The sequence below is a fragment of the Anolis carolinensis genome, chromosome 5 (genome assembly GCF_035594765.1).
Source record: "Anolis carolinensis isolate JA03-04 chromosome 5, rAnoCar3.1.pri, whole genome shotgun sequence".
NCBI classification, from domain to species: Eukaryota; Metazoa; Chordata; class Lepidosauria; order Squamata; family Dactyloidae; genus Anolis; species Anolis carolinensis.
This window is the reverse complement of record NC_085845.1, coordinates 83,630,939-83,649,214: the sequence shown is the minus strand read 5'-3', so window position 1 is coordinate 83,649,214 and position 18,276 is coordinate 83,630,939. Positions and strand designations below refer to the sequence as shown.

General features: G+C 37.5%; 1 protein-coding gene across 4 annotated transcripts in view; it reads left to right on the top strand.

Moving 5' to 3' along the window:
- The window catches only part of prkar2b (protein kinase cAMP-dependent type II regulatory subunit beta), a 97,937-nt gene extending 81,647 nt beyond the window's left edge, over window positions 1-16,290 (top strand). For 2 of the 4 annotated variants that reach the window (XM_003221540.4, XM_062981710.1), the window contains exons 7-11: window positions 4,506-4,607; window positions 5,561-5,635; window positions 8,236-8,301; window positions 8,685-8,823; window positions 10,684-16,290. In XM_003221540.4, the coding sequence (XP_003221588.1) occupies window positions 4,506-4,607; window positions 5,561-5,635; window positions 8,236-8,301; window positions 8,685-8,823; window positions 10,684-10,817 (516 nt within the window). In that variant the 3' untranslated portion in view covers window positions 10,818-16,290. Of the gene's footprint in view, window positions 1-4,505; window positions 4,608-5,560; window positions 5,636-8,235; window positions 8,302-8,684; window positions 8,824-10,060; window positions 10,650-10,683 lie in introns of those variants that run through there. The other 2 variants (XM_062981708.1, XM_062981709.1) reach the window with 2 other exon arrangements.
- Window positions 16,291-18,276: the final 1,986 nt, after the last annotated feature.

The following is an 18,276-nucleotide window of genomic DNA, read 5'->3' as shown; positions in this document are numbered from 1 at the left end:
ACTAATAACAGTGAATTAAGAAAAAGCCTATAAAATGCCAAATTACATTATGATTTTTACAAATTAAGCACCCAAACATCATGTTTTACAACAAATCGACAAAAAAAGCAGTTCAATACATGGTAATGTTATGTAGTAATTGCTATATTTACAAATTTAGCACCAAACATTGCAATGTATTGAAAACATTGACTACAAAAACATTGGCTATTAACAAATTGACTGCAAATAAAGTTAAATCCGTAAAAACTTCAGTCCTTGCTGCCTAAAGAAATAGCTGTGGATCCGTGCGGGAGGCCAACTGCATTGGATAATCCAGAACATTGGATAAGTGAAGATTGGATAAGAGAGACTCTACTGTACTAACTATGGCTGATTCTGCTTAGCTTCCAAAATCAGATGGGAGTTGGTACTTTTAGGGTACTTAGGTCCTAAAATGTATATATCACCCTCAATTACCAAGAGTAAAATAAATACAAATTGAAACTTTAGAAGGGTAAAAGTAAAGGTTTTCCCCTGACATTAAGTCTAGTCGTGACCGACTCTGGGGGTTGGTGCTCATCTCCATTTCTAAGCTGAAGAGCTGGCGTTGTCCATAGACACCTCCAAGTTCATGTGGCCGGAATGACTGCATGGAGTGCCGTTACCTTCCCGCCGGAGCGTTACCTATTGATCTACTCACATTTGCATGTTTTTGAACTGCTAGGTTGGCAGGAGCTGGGGCTAACAGCGGGCGTTTATTCCGCCCCCGGGATTTGAACCTGGGACCTTTTGGTCTGCAAGTTCAGCAGCTCAGTGCTTTAACACACTGTGCCACCAGGGGCCCCACTTTTGAGAAAGCGGTGTATTTTTTTGGATTGCTGTAGGTTTTTCGGGCTGTAGGTTCTTCCCCAGTCTCCAACAGACCTCAACCTCTGAGGATGCCTTCCATAGATATGGGCGAAACGTCACGAGAGAATGCTTCTGGAACATGGCCATACAGCTTGGAAAACTCACAGCAACCCAGTGATTCTGGCCATGAAAGCCTTTGACAACACAGCATCATCATCATCATCATCATCATCATTATTATTTTCTGCCAAAGAGTGCTGGGATCTCACCAAACCACAGCTCCCTTGATTCTATAGCATTGAGCCACAGCAGTTAAAATGGGGTCAAACTGCATTAATCCTACAGTGTAGATGTCCCCAAAGAGAGAGAGAGAGAGAGAGAAGAGGCAGAAGGGATGGATAAACTGGTTTTTGGAAGATCTTGTGTGTCTCTGTACAAAGAGATGTCATGTTTAATGATCAGGTATGTTTAATGATAAGTCATGCTACAAACCTGTCTGTTGGTTTTAAGTGACCCATGCTCTGCTTGTCTTGGCTGCAATGCGGTGATTTTAATCCTTGCCTATTCTTCCACCCAGCTGTATAACCCAGAATATCAAGGCAGATAATCCACAATATCGGCTTTGAACTGGATTATCTGATTCCACACTGCCATATAATCCAGAGCTGGGCATGTTTAGCCTGCAGAAGAGAAGGCTAAGAGGAGACATGATAGCCATGTACAAATATGTGAGGGGAAGTCCTAGGGAGGAGGGAGCAAGCTTGTTTTCTGCTGCCCTGCAGACTAGGACGCAAGGGAACAATGGCTTCAAACTACAGGAAAGGAGATTCCACCTGAACATCAGGAAGAACTTCCTCACTGTGAGAGCTGTTCAGTAGTGGAACTCTCTTGCCCTGGAGTGTGATGGAGGCTTCTACTTTGGAGGCTTTTAAGCAGAGGCTGGATGGCCATTTGTCAGGGGTGATTTGAATGAGATTTTCCTGCTCCTTGGCCAAATCAACTGGATGGCCTACGAGGTCTCTATAGGATTCTATTTATGTTTTACTAATTGCTTATTATTGATTGTTGTTGATTTTATATTGCATTTGTTATTGATTGTTGTTGGTTTTATTTTGCATTTAATTGCATTATAACAAGCTGGAAGCCACTTTGGGTCCCTTTATGGGAGAAAAGCGGGATATAAATAAAGGTTTATTATTTTATTATTATAATATTACCATTATATTATCACATTGTTATATTATTATTATATTATTATATATGATATAATATTATATTATAATATTATATATTATTATACAATATTATATTATTATAATATTACCATTATATTATTATTGTTATACTGTTATACTATATTATGATATTATATATTATATAATATTATATGGTATTATTATATTATTATAATATATTATAAAAAGTCCCTGAGGGGAGATAGGGTGGAATAGAAATAAAGTTTTATTATTATTGTTGTTGTTTTATTATTATTGTAATATTATTATTATATACTATATTATTATATTATATTATTATATCATTATTTTATTATATCATTATTATTATTATCATTATTATAGAAGGGGCCTGAGTCAAAACAGAGAAAATGCCATACTTTTGAAATGCATATATATGATTGGCAGGGGGTGCTCCATGGCAGGAAGTGGGGGTGAAGGTGGAGTGTCCCAGGTGGAGTGGCCAGGCCCCAAAGAGTACCTCCCTCTGCCCATGCTCAGAGGCATGCCCTGGCCTACCTCCTCCTCCTCCTCTTCCTCTCTCTCTCTCCCCCCTCCTTCTTCTCTTCCTTCTTCCCTCAGTCCCCTTTTCCATGCAGACGGGCTGGGCCCAGGGCGCACATGCACAGTTGAGGGAGGGAGGGGAGAGGATATGAGTGAAGCCCCGCCCCATGCCACGCCCCCTGAAGGGCCCCGTTTGGCTGGGAAAAGGCTCTCTGAGGGGAAAAAGGCAGCTCAAAGGCCCAGCTGAGGATGTTTGCTGCCTTGAATCTTTATGGGGAGAAAGGCAAGGTAAAAATAAAGTTAATGGTGATGATGTCGCAGTGTCATCCATTTCCGCGCTTTCTCCATGGTTGAGCTCAGATTTAGGAACACTTTGGGGGGAATCCAAAGGAGAGGCCTGAGCTATTTCAAGCTCTGTCAGCTTTCAGGGATCTTTAATAACTATTATTATTTCAACTATTATTGTCATCATCCTCATTCCAACTGGGGGCTCCTTTCCTTTGCAATCCAGGTCTCTGAGCACCGTGGGGCTTCTCGCTCCGTGCCTGTGGGCCTGTACTTTTGAGTGTGTTGCGTGGGAGGGAGAGGGAAGGCTGGGAGCCCTTTTGCATCAATAATATGCTTAAAGGCGACGAGGCCTCTTCTGCCCCCACCACCGCCTATTTACATTTAAAACATTGAACGAGGCAAAGAGGGAGGGAGCCAGGAAGAGGGCAGGAGGCCAGCACCAGCAAAAGGGCACACACACGCGGGAAGTGGGAGGGGGATGACTCCCTAAGACCTTCAGCCTCCCTGGTCGCCAATGCCTCCTTTCAACAGACCCAAGCGAGATGTCTCCGGCTTCAGCCTCAGGAGCGTGCTCGTCCACTTGTCGGCAGCACACTTCCCCTATTCTCTGCTTTCCTTCCTCCCTTCCCCCACCGCTTTCTTTCCAGCTCGGTTTTTTGTCAAGCCAAGGCTCCAAAGGAAAGAGAGGCAGGGAGGGAAACGTGGGGAAACGATCAAGCGTGTTTCTTCCCGGCTTGGCTCCTGCACTGAAGTGCCTGGGCTCTCTCTCTCTCCTTCTTTGCGGGTGGCTCCCTCTCCTCTCTTCCGCACTGCAAAGCGCCTTGCAGAGCAGAGAAGTGGTGACTGCTCTGCAAACCGGCGAACGCCTTGGCTCCTTCCTTGTGGAGGCAGGCACAGCGGCGGAGCCAGGAGTTGCCTGATGGCGCCCCAACAAGATGGCGCCACAGGCAACTGCCTAGTTTGCCTGATGGTTGAACCGTCTCTGGATACATTTACCTAATATGTGAAATAAATACAAATATTTTAAAGACACATGAAAAATACAAATATTTTGAAGACATGTTGCCTAGTTGATTGTACCAACACTGTACCAGTCAGTGTTATGTTTTCAATACAATTGTCTAACCAATTTCTCAATTAAGGTTAAAATCTTACGTATACACTTTGCTGGGAACAAGTCCCACTGAACATATTGAACTTGCTATTTTTTTTAGCAGATGTTCATAGACATGGACTATAAATATTACATGTCTGATTAGTAGGTGGTTGCATTATTTTAAATTTAAAGTAAGCAATTTACAGATTTAAAAAGTAAGTTGATAAATTTTAGCATGAATATTATTTATTTATTATCTCAAATACAAGTCAAGTGGGATTGTCTTCATTTTGAAGACCTTTGTGGCATCAAAACCCTCCTCTATTATTTTCTGCATTCCAGAAGCCATTGGAGGGGGGTGGGTGTGCACTGGATCCTTCAGGACTGAAGGCAGATTAATGATCCTCATGGAAGCCGAGGGATCCAAAAGATGTACACAATAGAATCCTGACTGTTCAGCCCAGAATGTTCAATCCACCAAATTGCTATGCACACACTCAAGCACATTATACGCTTCAAATATTGATACTGTTTCACTTTTCCTTTTACAGGACAGGGTAACATTTCGAAGAATTATTGTAAAAAATAATGCCAAAAAGAGAAGAATGTATGAAAGCTTTATTGAGTCATTGCCCTTCCTTAAATCTTTAGAGGTAAGTTGACTTGCTGTTTTTCAGTAATTTTAATAAAAATGTCATTGCTCCATATAACTCAGGGGTGGGAACATTGTGACCTTTGGACTGCAGTTACTCTCAGCTCAAGCCTGCATGGCTAATAGTGAGGCATGATGAGACGTGCAGTCCATCAAAAACTAAAATTTTCTACTCCTACTTTAGGTTTAGTGTAGTATATGTAAACAAACGAGTGCTATGTTTGTCTTTGTAGATTTATTAGCTATAATATTTTTTTCATAGGTTTTTCTTAATAAATACCATGTTCATATCAGATATTGCAGCACTCACGTACTGAGGACAATTGTGATTTTTAGAGTTCTGATTTTCTTAAATTAGTCTTCAATTTTCTTTCTTAGTAAAATATCCTCTCCTGTTTTACAGCACTTCAAGGTGATACCGATGTAAAGTGATCCCCAATCACCTTCAGCTTTCCATGCTCTCACCTTCTTCTAACAGCCCACTAACCTTTTTATTACACATACCATACAAAACAATTATATTAAATAATAATAATAATAATAGTTACCTGCCTCTCCTCGGGCTGGAAAATATCTTCTGCGGAAGGCATCAAGAACTCTCGTGCTGAATGTTAGCTCCCCTCTCCACCCATTTTTTAAAGTTTTTTCCTTGCCCAATTTAAGTAAATTGATATATTCCTGCTTTCAACTGAATAGAGAAGAAAAGTGTCAATAGGAGGGAGTTATAACCTGGTAGGTGCCCCAGCATGCCTGGATAGTGCATTATACTGTTCTTGGCATCCCATAATTCAAGTAAAGGAATTGAGAAAAAAGGTTCCAACAATCTGTCACCACAGGTATGGCCAGTTCACAAACAATGGTGTTAGAAGCACATATGTGTCTGTCATTAATTTCAAATCGATTGTGGGGAGTATGCATGCATGTTAGCATAATTTGTCTTCTCTTTTGTTCAAGCTATCTGAAAGGCTGAAAGTGGTCGATGTGATAGGTACCAAAATCTACAAAGATGGAGAACAAATCATTGCTCAGGTATACCATATGTGTTTGCTTTAATCAGTTACTGTTTAGATGTAAATAAGTCTATTGTTCTGAATTCCCCTGTTTGTAGAAATCAGCATTGGCAATTGAGCAACTATAGAGGCAGGTGTATACAGTTCTCTAGGTATTATTGCGTTTCAGCCAAAGACCATTATAGCCACTCGTGAAGAATGCTGGGAAATGGTAGCCTAATGACATGTGGAGGGTTGTACAAGTCTTACCCATGTCCTAAGACTGAGAAATGGGGTTGAAAAAATTCTGTGTGCTCTGTTTGAATTTGACGTTCCAGTGAGAAATAAAATTCTGTGTGGTTAATACAAATTAATGCTAATGCCAGGAATAAACCAATAAACAAGTTATTAGAGGAACATCCCTTTACCATGTAATGTAAACACACTACCATGAAAGGATGCTCCTTTACCATATAATGAAATTTTGCTATTGTTCTGTTTATTTTTGAACACAGAAAATAGTATTGATATGCAACTTGGTTAGCAAGTTAAGCTTGATGTATTTATTTAGACCTCACTTTTTCCCATGGTGTTCCATGCAATCATGCCAGCCACATGACCTTGGAGGTGTCTACGGACAATGCCGGCTCTTCGGCTTAGAAATGGAGATGAGCACCAACCCTCAGAGTCAGACATGACTGGACTTAACGTCAAGGGAAACCTTTACCTTTTCCCATGTAGCTAAAACTGTATGATAAAAAAGTTTACATAGGGCTCTTTTTGTCCTTTGTATTTTTTTTAGATTTTTTAATTACTGAACCAGATTAACATTTCTCTTTAGCAGCTACTTTCTAAGAGAAAGTAAGTTCCCCCCTCCAAATTCTTGCTCAACATAAGTACTGGCTGCAAAGGACTTTATGTACAGTCTGCAAAACTTATTTTTTCTGGTACTGTAAGTTACAGGGCTCTGCTGTAGTGTTTGAAGCACTTTGCAGCCATTCACAAGAGTGGATTTACTGTTAGGGGAATTATACTGCTGAATGTCAGCCTTGCATACTGACTCCTCTCTCTGCTTTCTTTCTGTGCACGACAGAAATACAGTGTTTCCCCCCCCTACTTTGCGGTTCGCTTTTCGCTCCCTCACTGCTTCACGTTTTTTTCTGAGAGGTGCACATGCGCAGAAGGTGCCAGTTTCCCTTTTGCGCATGCGCCCTCCCTCCCTCTCATCGGCATCCAGCCAGGCCACTCTGGATGCAGACGAGAGGGAGGTGCATGCACAAAAGGGAAACTGGCAGGTGCCGGAGAGGAAGAAGCACAGGAAGAAGGCTTGCAAATGGGAAGAAGGCCACCTAACTACTAATATAATGTGTAAATATTGAAAGAAATATAGTGCCCCTACTTTGCGGAATTTCACTTATTGCGGGTGGTCCTTGAACGTAACCCCTGCGATGAGGCAACACTGTATATATATATTATTTTTCTGCTAACCTCAGTTCTTTGTGACACCTGAACTGTGGATTATTCACTTTTTACTTTAACAAACTAGGATAACCAAATTGTGATTTAAAAAAGACCATAGTTAATCTCAAGAGGAACATGTTGTCTTCCAGTGCAGTTCCCATAAGCCATTGGATATGCTGACTAAGTTTTTTGCAGGCCAATAACATTGGAAGGCCTCATTTCCCCCATCAATAGTTTAATATTCTCTATGAGCCATGCTGCTGTCTCTAGCGGCTACAGGTGCTTCATGTCATTGCTGTTGCCCTTTGAAATGTAGTCATTCTTTATTCTGAACAGGACGGAGAAAGTAAAACATCTTTTTTTCTTGGCATAGTCCTTGAAATTAGTTAGCAAACAAGTCTGTAGAGAAGACACTGCTTCTTTTCATCCCCTGCCTGTTTAGTTTTTATGACACCTGAGAAAATATTAAGACAATTCTCAGTTAAAAGGTTCTGAATAGAAGCCTTCCGGATTAGTTTCAAATAGCTTAAACTTTGGCAAGCTGCTACTTTTCCCCAAAGTAATATTTCAAGATTGCCTTAAAGCTATCCATCTATCAGTCAATCATATAGGTTGAATGTTGAATGGTCAACATATAGGTTGAATATCCTTTAGTCAAAATGCTTTGTACCTGAAGTGTTTTGAAATTCAGATTTATTTTTTTGATTTTGGATACATGTATTTTGATATACTTCTATATTGAGAGATATCTTGGAGATGAGATCCAAGTCTAAACATGAAATTAATTTATATTTCATATACACCTTTCACACACAATCTAAAGGTATTTTTGTGTGATGTTTTAAATAATTTTATGCATAAAGCAAAGTTTATGTACATTGAACTATCAGAAAGCAAAGGTTTCACTAGCTCAGACACCCATGTGGGCAGTTTTGGATTTTGGAATTTCAGATAAGGGATGGTCAACCTATATTATGTCAGATGGTAACAGTCTCAGAGTGTGGTTAATTATTTCTTGTTTCATAGGATGTGGAAGCGGCTCAGTTTATGAAAAAAAGGTGAAGGGTAATTTCCCACTAATCTTTTTTTGTTTTAATTTGTTTATGTGCTTATAAGGAGACTAACATAGAGCAACTAACTAACTGTATTAATTAATGTTTCTGCTTCCTTTTTTAAAAGGGAGATATGGCTGACTGTTTCTTTATCATTGAATCTGGAGAAGTGAAAATTACAATGAAAAGAAAGGTAGAAAATGTATTGATGTAACATTGATAAATCTTGACATTTTTCCCAGGGTGTTTGTGGCCCATTTTGTGCTGGTCATGCACCGTAATAAAGTTTTGTTGTTGCTGTTGTTGTTGACATTTTATGACATTTTATGTCTTGACATTTTAATGAGGATACAGAAAAATCTCAATTTATATTGAGATTCTCTTATTAGATTCACAACATGAATTGGAACTGATGTAAAAGAGACATATGTAAATTTGAAATGTTGTAAATTGGACCGACACAAGTTGTGATTCAAGTTGAGTGCTTATTACCAAATATTCAATATCAGCTTGGTTTTAAGCCTTTGTTTAGTATATACAAGACTATTTGATTTTTAATTATTTTCTTTCTCTTAGGGTAAACAGGATGTAGATGAAAACGAAGCTGTTGAAATCACCCGGTACACTAGAGGGCAATATTTTGGTGAACTTGCTCTTGTAACTAACAAACCTCGAGCTGCCTCAGCATTTGCACTTGGCACCGTCAAGTGTTTAGGTAATTGAAAGCAATTTTGTGTGTGTGTATGTTGTTGTTGTTGTTGTTGTTGTTGTTGTTGTCTGTCCTAGTGTGAAAAATAGCACTACTTCTATGTGTAGGCCTCTGTACTATATCTTCTCTCACATTTTAAAGTCAGATTTAGTTTCATTGGCAGCACTGAGTTTGAGATGGTATTATGTTGATGTAGGGATTTAATATTGACAGTGTATGTCAGAAATGGAAATCGGACTGCAGATCCCAGTATTCTTCATCTTTGTTATACAAGTTAGGGCTGATAAAACTGCATTTCAGTTACTAAATTCAAATGTTAGTTTCAAGAATAAGCTTGTTAAATTAGTGGGAATATGGCAAGTTAATACTTACTAACAATTGCATTCTGACCATAGTCCTCCAAAAACATGGTTATCTATTTGACACAATTATATTTGGAATCATTTCGAAGGACAAGAGAGACATTTTTTGCCAAACTGTGGATCTGAAATTATTTGTTTGAGCTTGTCTTTTTTACTTAATCATACCGCCTATGCTGACATCCAAAGATGTTAAATGTACTTATATTCAAAGATAAAGTGTTTGAACTAAAGTGACAGAAATGTAAGAGGGTGAGATTAGACTTTCTTCTTTAATAAAAAAACCTGTTATACTCTTAGAGAGGAAAGCAGTATCAGTAGCATGCTGACATTTTAATTAGCATCATTGTTACTATGAATCTTGAAAGCTTTGGAAACCAGTTTAGATCCAAAAGTCTCAATACTTTAAATGCTTTTGAACATGCACAAAAATTGTCTGTGGATTCACCTAAATCAGCATTTGTCTCATGCAGCCCTTCAGATATGGTGGGATTATTGCTATTAGTTATGCATAGTAATGTTGCTGGGACCTAAAGTCCAAAAATGTCTGGATGGCTACATGTTTCCCGTTTTTGCTCTACTGTATAACTAAAACTTTCTCTTTTTTCCCTTTTCAGTCAATAAAGTTTTACATAATTCTGAGTATATAGATATATAAAATAGATATACAAATCAGACATTTACTGATACTCAATCATAAAGAATTTTGTTTTTAAACAATTATTTGGTATATGTATAACTTTACCGTTTATTAAGGATAAAGCCAGTTTGCATACTATTGTTTATTTTTACATAAAGAATTAAATCTTGATGAATATTTGATACTGCAGGAAGTAAAGTATCTTCAACATTTTTCATGCCATATTGGCATGTTTGGTTTTCAGCCTCAAGTTGCAGAATACCCTCTATTGGCTTTCTTTTTTTTGTCCTGGATTCAGGTAAATGTCTAAAATAGTCACTTGGTGGAAAGCTACACAATTTTGTCAGGATGCACAGATTCAGTTAGGAGACCCCAAATGAAGTCGCAACCCACAGTTTAAGAAGCTTTGCTCTAGAGTAGTGCTTCTGAATCTATCGTATGTGTGGTTTTCTCACAGTGTGCCTAATAAGGATATCATACTTATGCCAATTTCTTTTATGGAAATTACCTGTGGATCAGCAGTTCAATCGCTCATGGACTAACACTAATATGTGGATCACCAATTTGAGTAGCACTGCTCTAAAAGGTCTCCCAGCCTTTTGTGAAAGCTTTTTGAGAAAGCATAGTACAGAGAAAGAGGAACCAATCCTTGTAGATTGGTGTAATATTTGTGGCTGTTTTAGATTCCCACTTCTCTTTTTAACCATGCTGACTAAATATGTGCTGCCTTACAATCTTTTTTTTTTTTTGCTATAATTTAGTATCTGGCAAGATAAATGTTATATGTCTCTCAGTGCAAAATACATATTCATTCATTCGTCTTCCCTCCTTCCTCTCTCCCTCCCTCTCTTTCTCTTAAAAATTTAGTTATGGATGTACAGGCATTTGAAAGGCTTTTGGGACCTTGTATGGAAATTATGAAAAGGAACATTGCGAATTACGAAGAACAGCTAGTTGCTCTGTTTGGAACGAATATGGACATTGCTGATCCTAGTGCATGAAGTAAAGTATGAAACCACAAGATCTGTTTATGAGAAATAGCACAGTAGTGGTTAGTCCACTGAAAATGTGTCTATCTTCCTGTAGATGCTAAGCATTTTTCTGTGATTTTACAGGGGACTGGGTTTCTTTGTGTTTTCCCCTAAATTTTTATTTGCCTTTTTGTACACAGTATTTCAGGTGTATCAATACATGGAGTAGAGACATCATAGCATCAACCTTAACTTGAAGAAAAATTGTGCCACTGACTCCTGAGCTTTTGGGTAACAGTCCTAGATATCAGCCCTAAAATCTTTTATTCAAGTTCAGTGAGTACCCTTCATTCAGTTTTAGTATTAAAATCCTTGGGGGGGGGGGGGGGGGAAGACATGATGTCTATAATTACAAACATTTTCTTTTACAAAATCCTGGATTGTAATCCAGACAATGTGTGCATATTGGCATGTCTTTTTATTTTCTCTTTCCTGACCCTGAAGTCTTCACCTGTGCAAAACAGCACTCCTGAATTCTCCATCTGCTTTGAAGGTAGCTTATTTTTTAGCACAAGGCATGGGTTACTTTCAGGAGTGTTCTGCTCTCCCATATGTCTGTGCAATCCTTAGGATTGCAGGATACTCGATGGAATCTGTTCCTAGCTGACTAATAGTCAATGGCTTCTGTAAACTATCTAGAGATAAATGGACTAAGTTGATGTCAGCGGGGTATTTCCCACTGATAAAAAGTCAGGATTGTGTCCATATGTCAAATAAATGTGGTATTTTGAGAGTATTAGTGCACCGAGTGTTCACAAGTATCTAGTGAAGACGTTTACACAATACACCTGGTTTCCTGGATATTTGAAATTGAATCTGGATAAGTTAAGGTGGATTTATACAAGTTGCATTTTTTAAAAGATCTCCACTCCTAAAGCATGGCCTTGTGTTCTTTATAGCTTTTATGAACTAAATCTGGTCTCAGCTTTTTAAAAATGTTTATTTATCACATTTCATTTCTGTTTGTATGAAAATACTGTAACATCTTGCAAAAGTTGGTTTGTATTTTTATGTAATATGCTTATTTTTTGTTGTTGCATTTATTGGGTTTGTATTATTTTGATTATATACACTTAGGCCTTCACCGATTAGAAGAGTGGAAAAAGTTCACCTTAGATCAAGGAAGAGTAACTTCCCATAGGTCATTGTCATATTCTATTTGCATATCATGTGCATAGATATAGCTTTCAAAGCCATCTGGATTGAGCTGTAATCTGAGATTACAAACTGGTTGACTAATCCACAAATTAGGATTAGTAAAATAAATTCCTTGGATTAGGAGTGTCAATTTTGTTGGTACTTTTTATAGCCCTTTGTTTTAAATATTGCTATGTTTCTTCTGTTACGGTATTTTTCCTTGATTCTTCATAAGTGGGCACCCTATCCTTTACTGGTCTGTATTTAATTTATGTACATGGTGTTTTAAATCACTGCACCTAAAATCTGTTGTAATCCTAACATGGAATATGTCGGTGCCACCTTTTACTGCTAATGTTCTGGTTTTCAATTGACCGTAAAAAAAAGGAACTCCTAGAGTGGAGTCATAAAGCGTACCTAAACAGGCAATCAACTATATACCTACCCATATGAAAGCACAACCACATCTGGATTCATTTTTTGCCACTGTAGTCAGATAATACCAAAATTTAACTAAGAATATATAATAATATTGAAACAAAGCACCAGTTTTTAAAAACAGTGTAGTCTTCCTTGTTGACAGAGTTGTCAGAAAAGTCTTTAGCCTTTTTTATGACCACTCTTCCTTCTGCTTAAAATTCTGCTGCTTCAACAGTTGTGGCATAGAATGAATTATTGCCTCATGAAATGGAGAACAAAGTATTGTCTAATATCTATGTAAGATAATATATTTCTTTATTTTTATTTACTGCCTCTCAGGCTACCAAAGTCCACAGGATAGTGTCCAGTGAGCATCTAAACACACAGTTAGTGATTGGTACAAATTATAAACTTACAGTAGAAACCTGTTACTGTAAAGCAATATTATTAGTACAGGTTGATTATCCCTTGTTTGGAATTCTGAAATCCAAAACAGTTGAAATGAGTGGCTTACATAGTGGCACCTTTGCTTTCTGATGGCTCAGTGTAAACACAAACTTTGTTTCATGCATCAATTATTAAAATAGTGTATAAATTCATGTTCGGACTTGATATCTCCAAGATATCATGGTATGTACATATATGAAAATACAAGTATTCAAAACACCTGTAGTTCCAAACATTTTGGATAAGTTATAGTCTACATGAATTGTGTAATTTTTATCATACACTATGATATAAAATTATCAACTTTTTCACATAATCTTCTTGGTAAAGGCCAAAATCTAATTTCTTAATTTACTTAGACTAATTGAATCAATGGAATTTTCTTAAGTGTAATTGATAGGCCATTCACCAGTTGATTCTATGATTCTGTATTGGATATAAGAATCATGTAGCCTTCCCGATATTGTTAAGATTGTAAATCCTAGTAACCCTAAATCAACATAGCAAATTGTATCAAATGTTTGGAAATGCAGTTCAAAAACACCAAGTGGGAAATATAATTCTCATTGATGGTTTACTCTGATTGAGACTGAATCTAGCAAGTAGGTTTAAGCTGAGATTCTTTTCCTTTTGGATCAGCGAGTGGACAGTGTTATGCAGTGGAGAGAAAATCAGGCAGAGGACTCTGTGGCTTGCACCCAGATATTTCATGTGCTAAAGGAGAGCTTTGGGTTGAATTTTTTTAATGAAAGCTAACCCACTGCACATGGTGAACATGTGAATGAAGGGACTTCAAAAAACATTCTGATATGGCATGGTGAGTTTTTCTTTCAGTGAAAAAAACATAGACTAAATTCCACACTAAAAGATACTCTGTGCATCCTGGCCCACAACCTTTTGGATTTTTAACTGAGGAGGGCTACGTATTATGTTAAGTGTTATTTAGGGGGATGATGATGTGATTTACACATGTGACAAAACCTTCCAATCAAAGCCAAAACTAGTTAGTTTGTAACTGTGTTTGTTTAAAATTATCTATACAGAGGCATTAATCCTTCTATAGAATTGCAATTACTATTAGGCTTGCAATGCTCATCGGCATACTTCCAGTACATGAAAATTAGCATACTTCAGCATTTTTTCTGCTTTTGAGCTATGTTGCCAAGATTTTAGTTCTTCCCACTATGATCTTTTAATAAATATGAGAGCAATCTGTAATGGGAAGGAGTTTTATTCAGATCAGTCTAGTGTATCTTTATACTGTCGGTTATCTTCCATTCTATTTGTGAAAGGAAGGCAAGATATAATTCTAATACTGTGGGTCTTTTGTATCCTCTGGGGTTTGGTTCCAGAATGTCCCATGGATACCAAAATCAAGTCCCATTATAAACAGTGGTGTAGCAAAATGGCATCTCTTACATCAAAAGACAAAATCAAGGCTTGCATTTTGGATTAAAAAAAATAAATTCCAATCCTTGGATGGTTGAACTTATGGATGCAGAATCCATAGATAGAGAGGGCCCAAATGTATATAATCAGTGCAAAGGTGTACGTAAAGGAACAGTCACAATAGTTTTGTGGTGTCAAACTTGTGGCCCTCCAGATATTTGGGCTTCCAACTCCTGGAAACCATAGCCAGCTTGTCCAACGGCCAAGAATTCTGGGAGCTGAAGTCCAAAACACCTGAAAGGCCACAGCTTTGACACCAATGCAATAGCTTGTGCCCTTCAATAATATTCTTCTGTTTGTACGCAACAGACAATCAGCAAAGCATAGTGAGTATTGGCTTCAGTAGTCCTTTGCTAGATAGGGCTCACAAGATGTACACAAGGTATGTTTTCATTCTCGTCTCATAGTGGAGAATGTCTTGCATTGTGAGCGATCCAACATTGCTGTGCATTTGGATGTCCATTGTTTATTTAAACTATATTTAATATCTCCTTCCAGACCTAAGGCAATAAACAAAAAACCCCAATTAAAACAATGCAAAGATAAAAAAATTTTTAAAAGCACATTAAAACACTCCTTGAAAAACTGAAAAAACAGAGTCCTAGAATCCAGTTTAAAAGCAGTTGAAATAGCAATTTCAGACATTGTCTTTTTCCTGAGCAAGAGGGCTTTCACACCTTGTTACACCATGGAATCAAACCTGTGCTGGTCTGCCAGTGTTCAAGCTTCCCATGTTAACCAACTGTTTTCCAGGTATAACCAGTATAATGTTAATTTTCAGTCAAGGAAACCTGGTAAAATATCTAGCTCATCCATGAAACTAAATGTTATCACTAGATGCAACTAGGATAAATAAAATGGTAACTTGTGAACACAAGTGGGGAGAAAGAACATTTTCTGTGCCTAGGGGTATCTTAACCTTGTGTGAAGGGGAAATATCACATTAGAGAAAGTGGCACAAAAGCATTTTTGAAAAGACTTCAGTTCATATATACTTGCTTATATGAAAAAGGAACATGTTTATTTGCATTTTAAAAATAGGATGCCTGTGCATGTTGGAAAATGTGTATATAACGTGTGTGGGGAATGAGATTGTGTTGCACCCTTGGCTATGCCTACCACACTCCCAGGGGCAGTTGTTGGATCTTACGTTGGCACAGTATCTTCTTTACTGTCTTTACCTCTTGAAATTAAGGGTTAAATATCACATGGGTTGGATTTATGTAGATTTCAGTGACATATGTTAGAATCCACTGGAATATATGGAAGTGAGTGGGGAGGGGTGGGAACAGCTTGTACATTCTTTTTCGATAGACACGAATAGGATCAACAATTTATATAATCTGAACTGAGAAAGTGGAAGAGACGTAGTTGGATGCTACTGTGCTTATTTGGCATGCAGAACTTTTAATCAGCTCCTTGAGTTAAAGGAATCTCAGGATGAGTTACCATAGATGTCTGCCTGAAATTATTGAGAATCACTGCCAGACCTGGCTTTCTTGGACAAGGATAGATGGACCAACAGTCCGACTTAACAGGCAGTTTCACATGTTCAGATGTAATGGCTACTCTTGTGCCACATTTTTTGAGAACTCAGCTAAAGCCTAAACCAGAACATCTTCCACCATTATCCTAATATCTTTCAGTTTAGAATTGTCTTTTAGTGGTCAGGGTTTAAATGCTGTATTTAAAATCAATGGGATTTAGGAGATATTTTGATATGTATGTGTGTGCTTTTCATGTATATTTCTTCTGTTTGAGAGCTTTGTTAGCTGCCCTACACTCTTTGGGTAGAGCAGAATTTTTTTTTAAATGAACATTACATTAAGGATTCATACTCTGCCCCACCCTTTTACAAGAAATTTGTGTATCACTTCCTTTTCCTGAATGTTAATGTTCTGTCTTTTTACTGATGCCTCTTTTTTATGGTACCTATCAGTTGGTGAAGATTTACAATGTACAAAATTAATAAATAATTTTGAATATAGAATATTGTGAGTCAGTATTTCTTTTGCCTGATCAGTTCAAACATGTCATACATTTGCGGTCATTAGGCCCTGGATTTTGTAGCAGATTAAGATAGCAGATTCCCATGAAATATATTAGTTTAAATACCATATATATATGCATACACACACACACACACACATGATTCTAAGACACACCCTGTTTTTGGAGATGTTTACATGGAATTTACATCTCCAATTCTACAACATGGAAAGGCATGTTGTAGAATTGAAGAAACACAGTTCCAAATTTCTTCAACTGTAAGACGCAATCCATTGTAAGATGCACCCTAAGTTTAGTACCACCACCAACAAAAAAACGTAAGATACACCTACTGTTCTAAGATGCACCTCATTTTTAGAAATGTTTATATAGGAAAAAAGTGCATCTTAGAATTAAACAAATATGTAATTGAGACACTGGCACTCCCTCTGCTGGAAATGATTGTTATACAGTAGCTGATCTAGTTAAATAAAGCTATCCTAAAATGTCTTGGCAATAGAAAGTCCACCTGGAACTCCCCTACTGACTAAAGGATGTTTAAGGTCACCATCTAAAGATAAGATTTTAAAACATATTCGTTTAGATACTATACATTCAGATGACTATGGAACATAAATATCAACATCTTTAACTGGTGAACCATCTAGCAAGAAGTTTTAATATGTATATTTGTCATATCCCAGATAACAAAGGGTCTTGAAATCACTTTTTTGTCAAGGTGCCAAATTATTAAGCAACTGTAGGGCCCCGAAAGCAGGGAATTGTCTCTTGGGCCTGTCAAAGGTTCCCATTCCAGTTGGTCTGAACCATGTGTGTCTTTCCTATATGAGTTTGTCTCTACAATTCTTAGATGAGAAAGACCTGCAAGATTGGTTCCAATACTAAACAAACATGTATGGAATCATGTAAAATGCACAAGGTGCTCAGCTATGCCTCTTCTGAATCAATGTAATAATTAATGTGAGCAATATTTCCTTATGTTTTCACTATTTTTATTTTTGTTAACTACAAACCATTAACAATTTAATCAATAAGCGTAACAATGAATAAATACCAACAAAAATGAATGACTAACCTGGTTTAAAAGATTCCTATTCATCCTGGAGAAAATAGCTAGGCAGCTTCCTTCTTAGGGTTAATATGATTACTGTAATTCATCCACACTAAATGCATTTCATTGCACTGCCCTAGATGCAGTTAGATTTTCTGAATTAATAACTTATACAATATGCATTTACTTCATCTAGAAATGTTATCTGCTTAGTCATCTTACTCCAAGTGCTAAATTTGTCAGAAGGGATATGGTAATCCAGTTTTATTCTGTGATGTAAGGCCCTTATTTCAGTTTAGAGTTCTTCATGTGAAAATTAAGAATTTTGCTTAACGCGTTGCCTTGCAGAGGTGTTCTCCGCCTTTTGACTTTTCCAGATTTTGTTATGTTACAACCCAGAATGGAAAGGGATTGAACTGAAATTGCCACTATTTGATGGATATTGATGAAATAGTGGGCAGGTGTAAAACTTTTATGGTGGAACAATTGGAAAATGCACTTTTGGCAGGAACAACAGTCAGAACACTTCTTGGATAAATTCTTGGATAAGATTCTGCACAATGCTATTCTTCTTCTAGGCAAAATAGTCCCAGCCCTTTGCAGTTAAATGGAGACCATTGATGAACATCTACTTTCAAGTCTTGCCACATATTCTCCATCAGATTGACATCAGGACTTGGCCTGGGCCATTATGAGACATTTGAGTTCTTGTTATTAATCCACTTCTCTGTTTCTTTGTGCTGGCCATTGTCCTGCTGGAAGATTACTGCTGTGTTCCAGGCACAGGTACTTGGTTAAATAAAGAGGGTCCTCTATAATTGTCCAGTATTTGGGTCCATCCATTTTGCTATCAATAGTAGGGTTGATCTTTTCAGTACAATGAGCAGTGTTGGCTTTTTGCTACACATAGCAAGG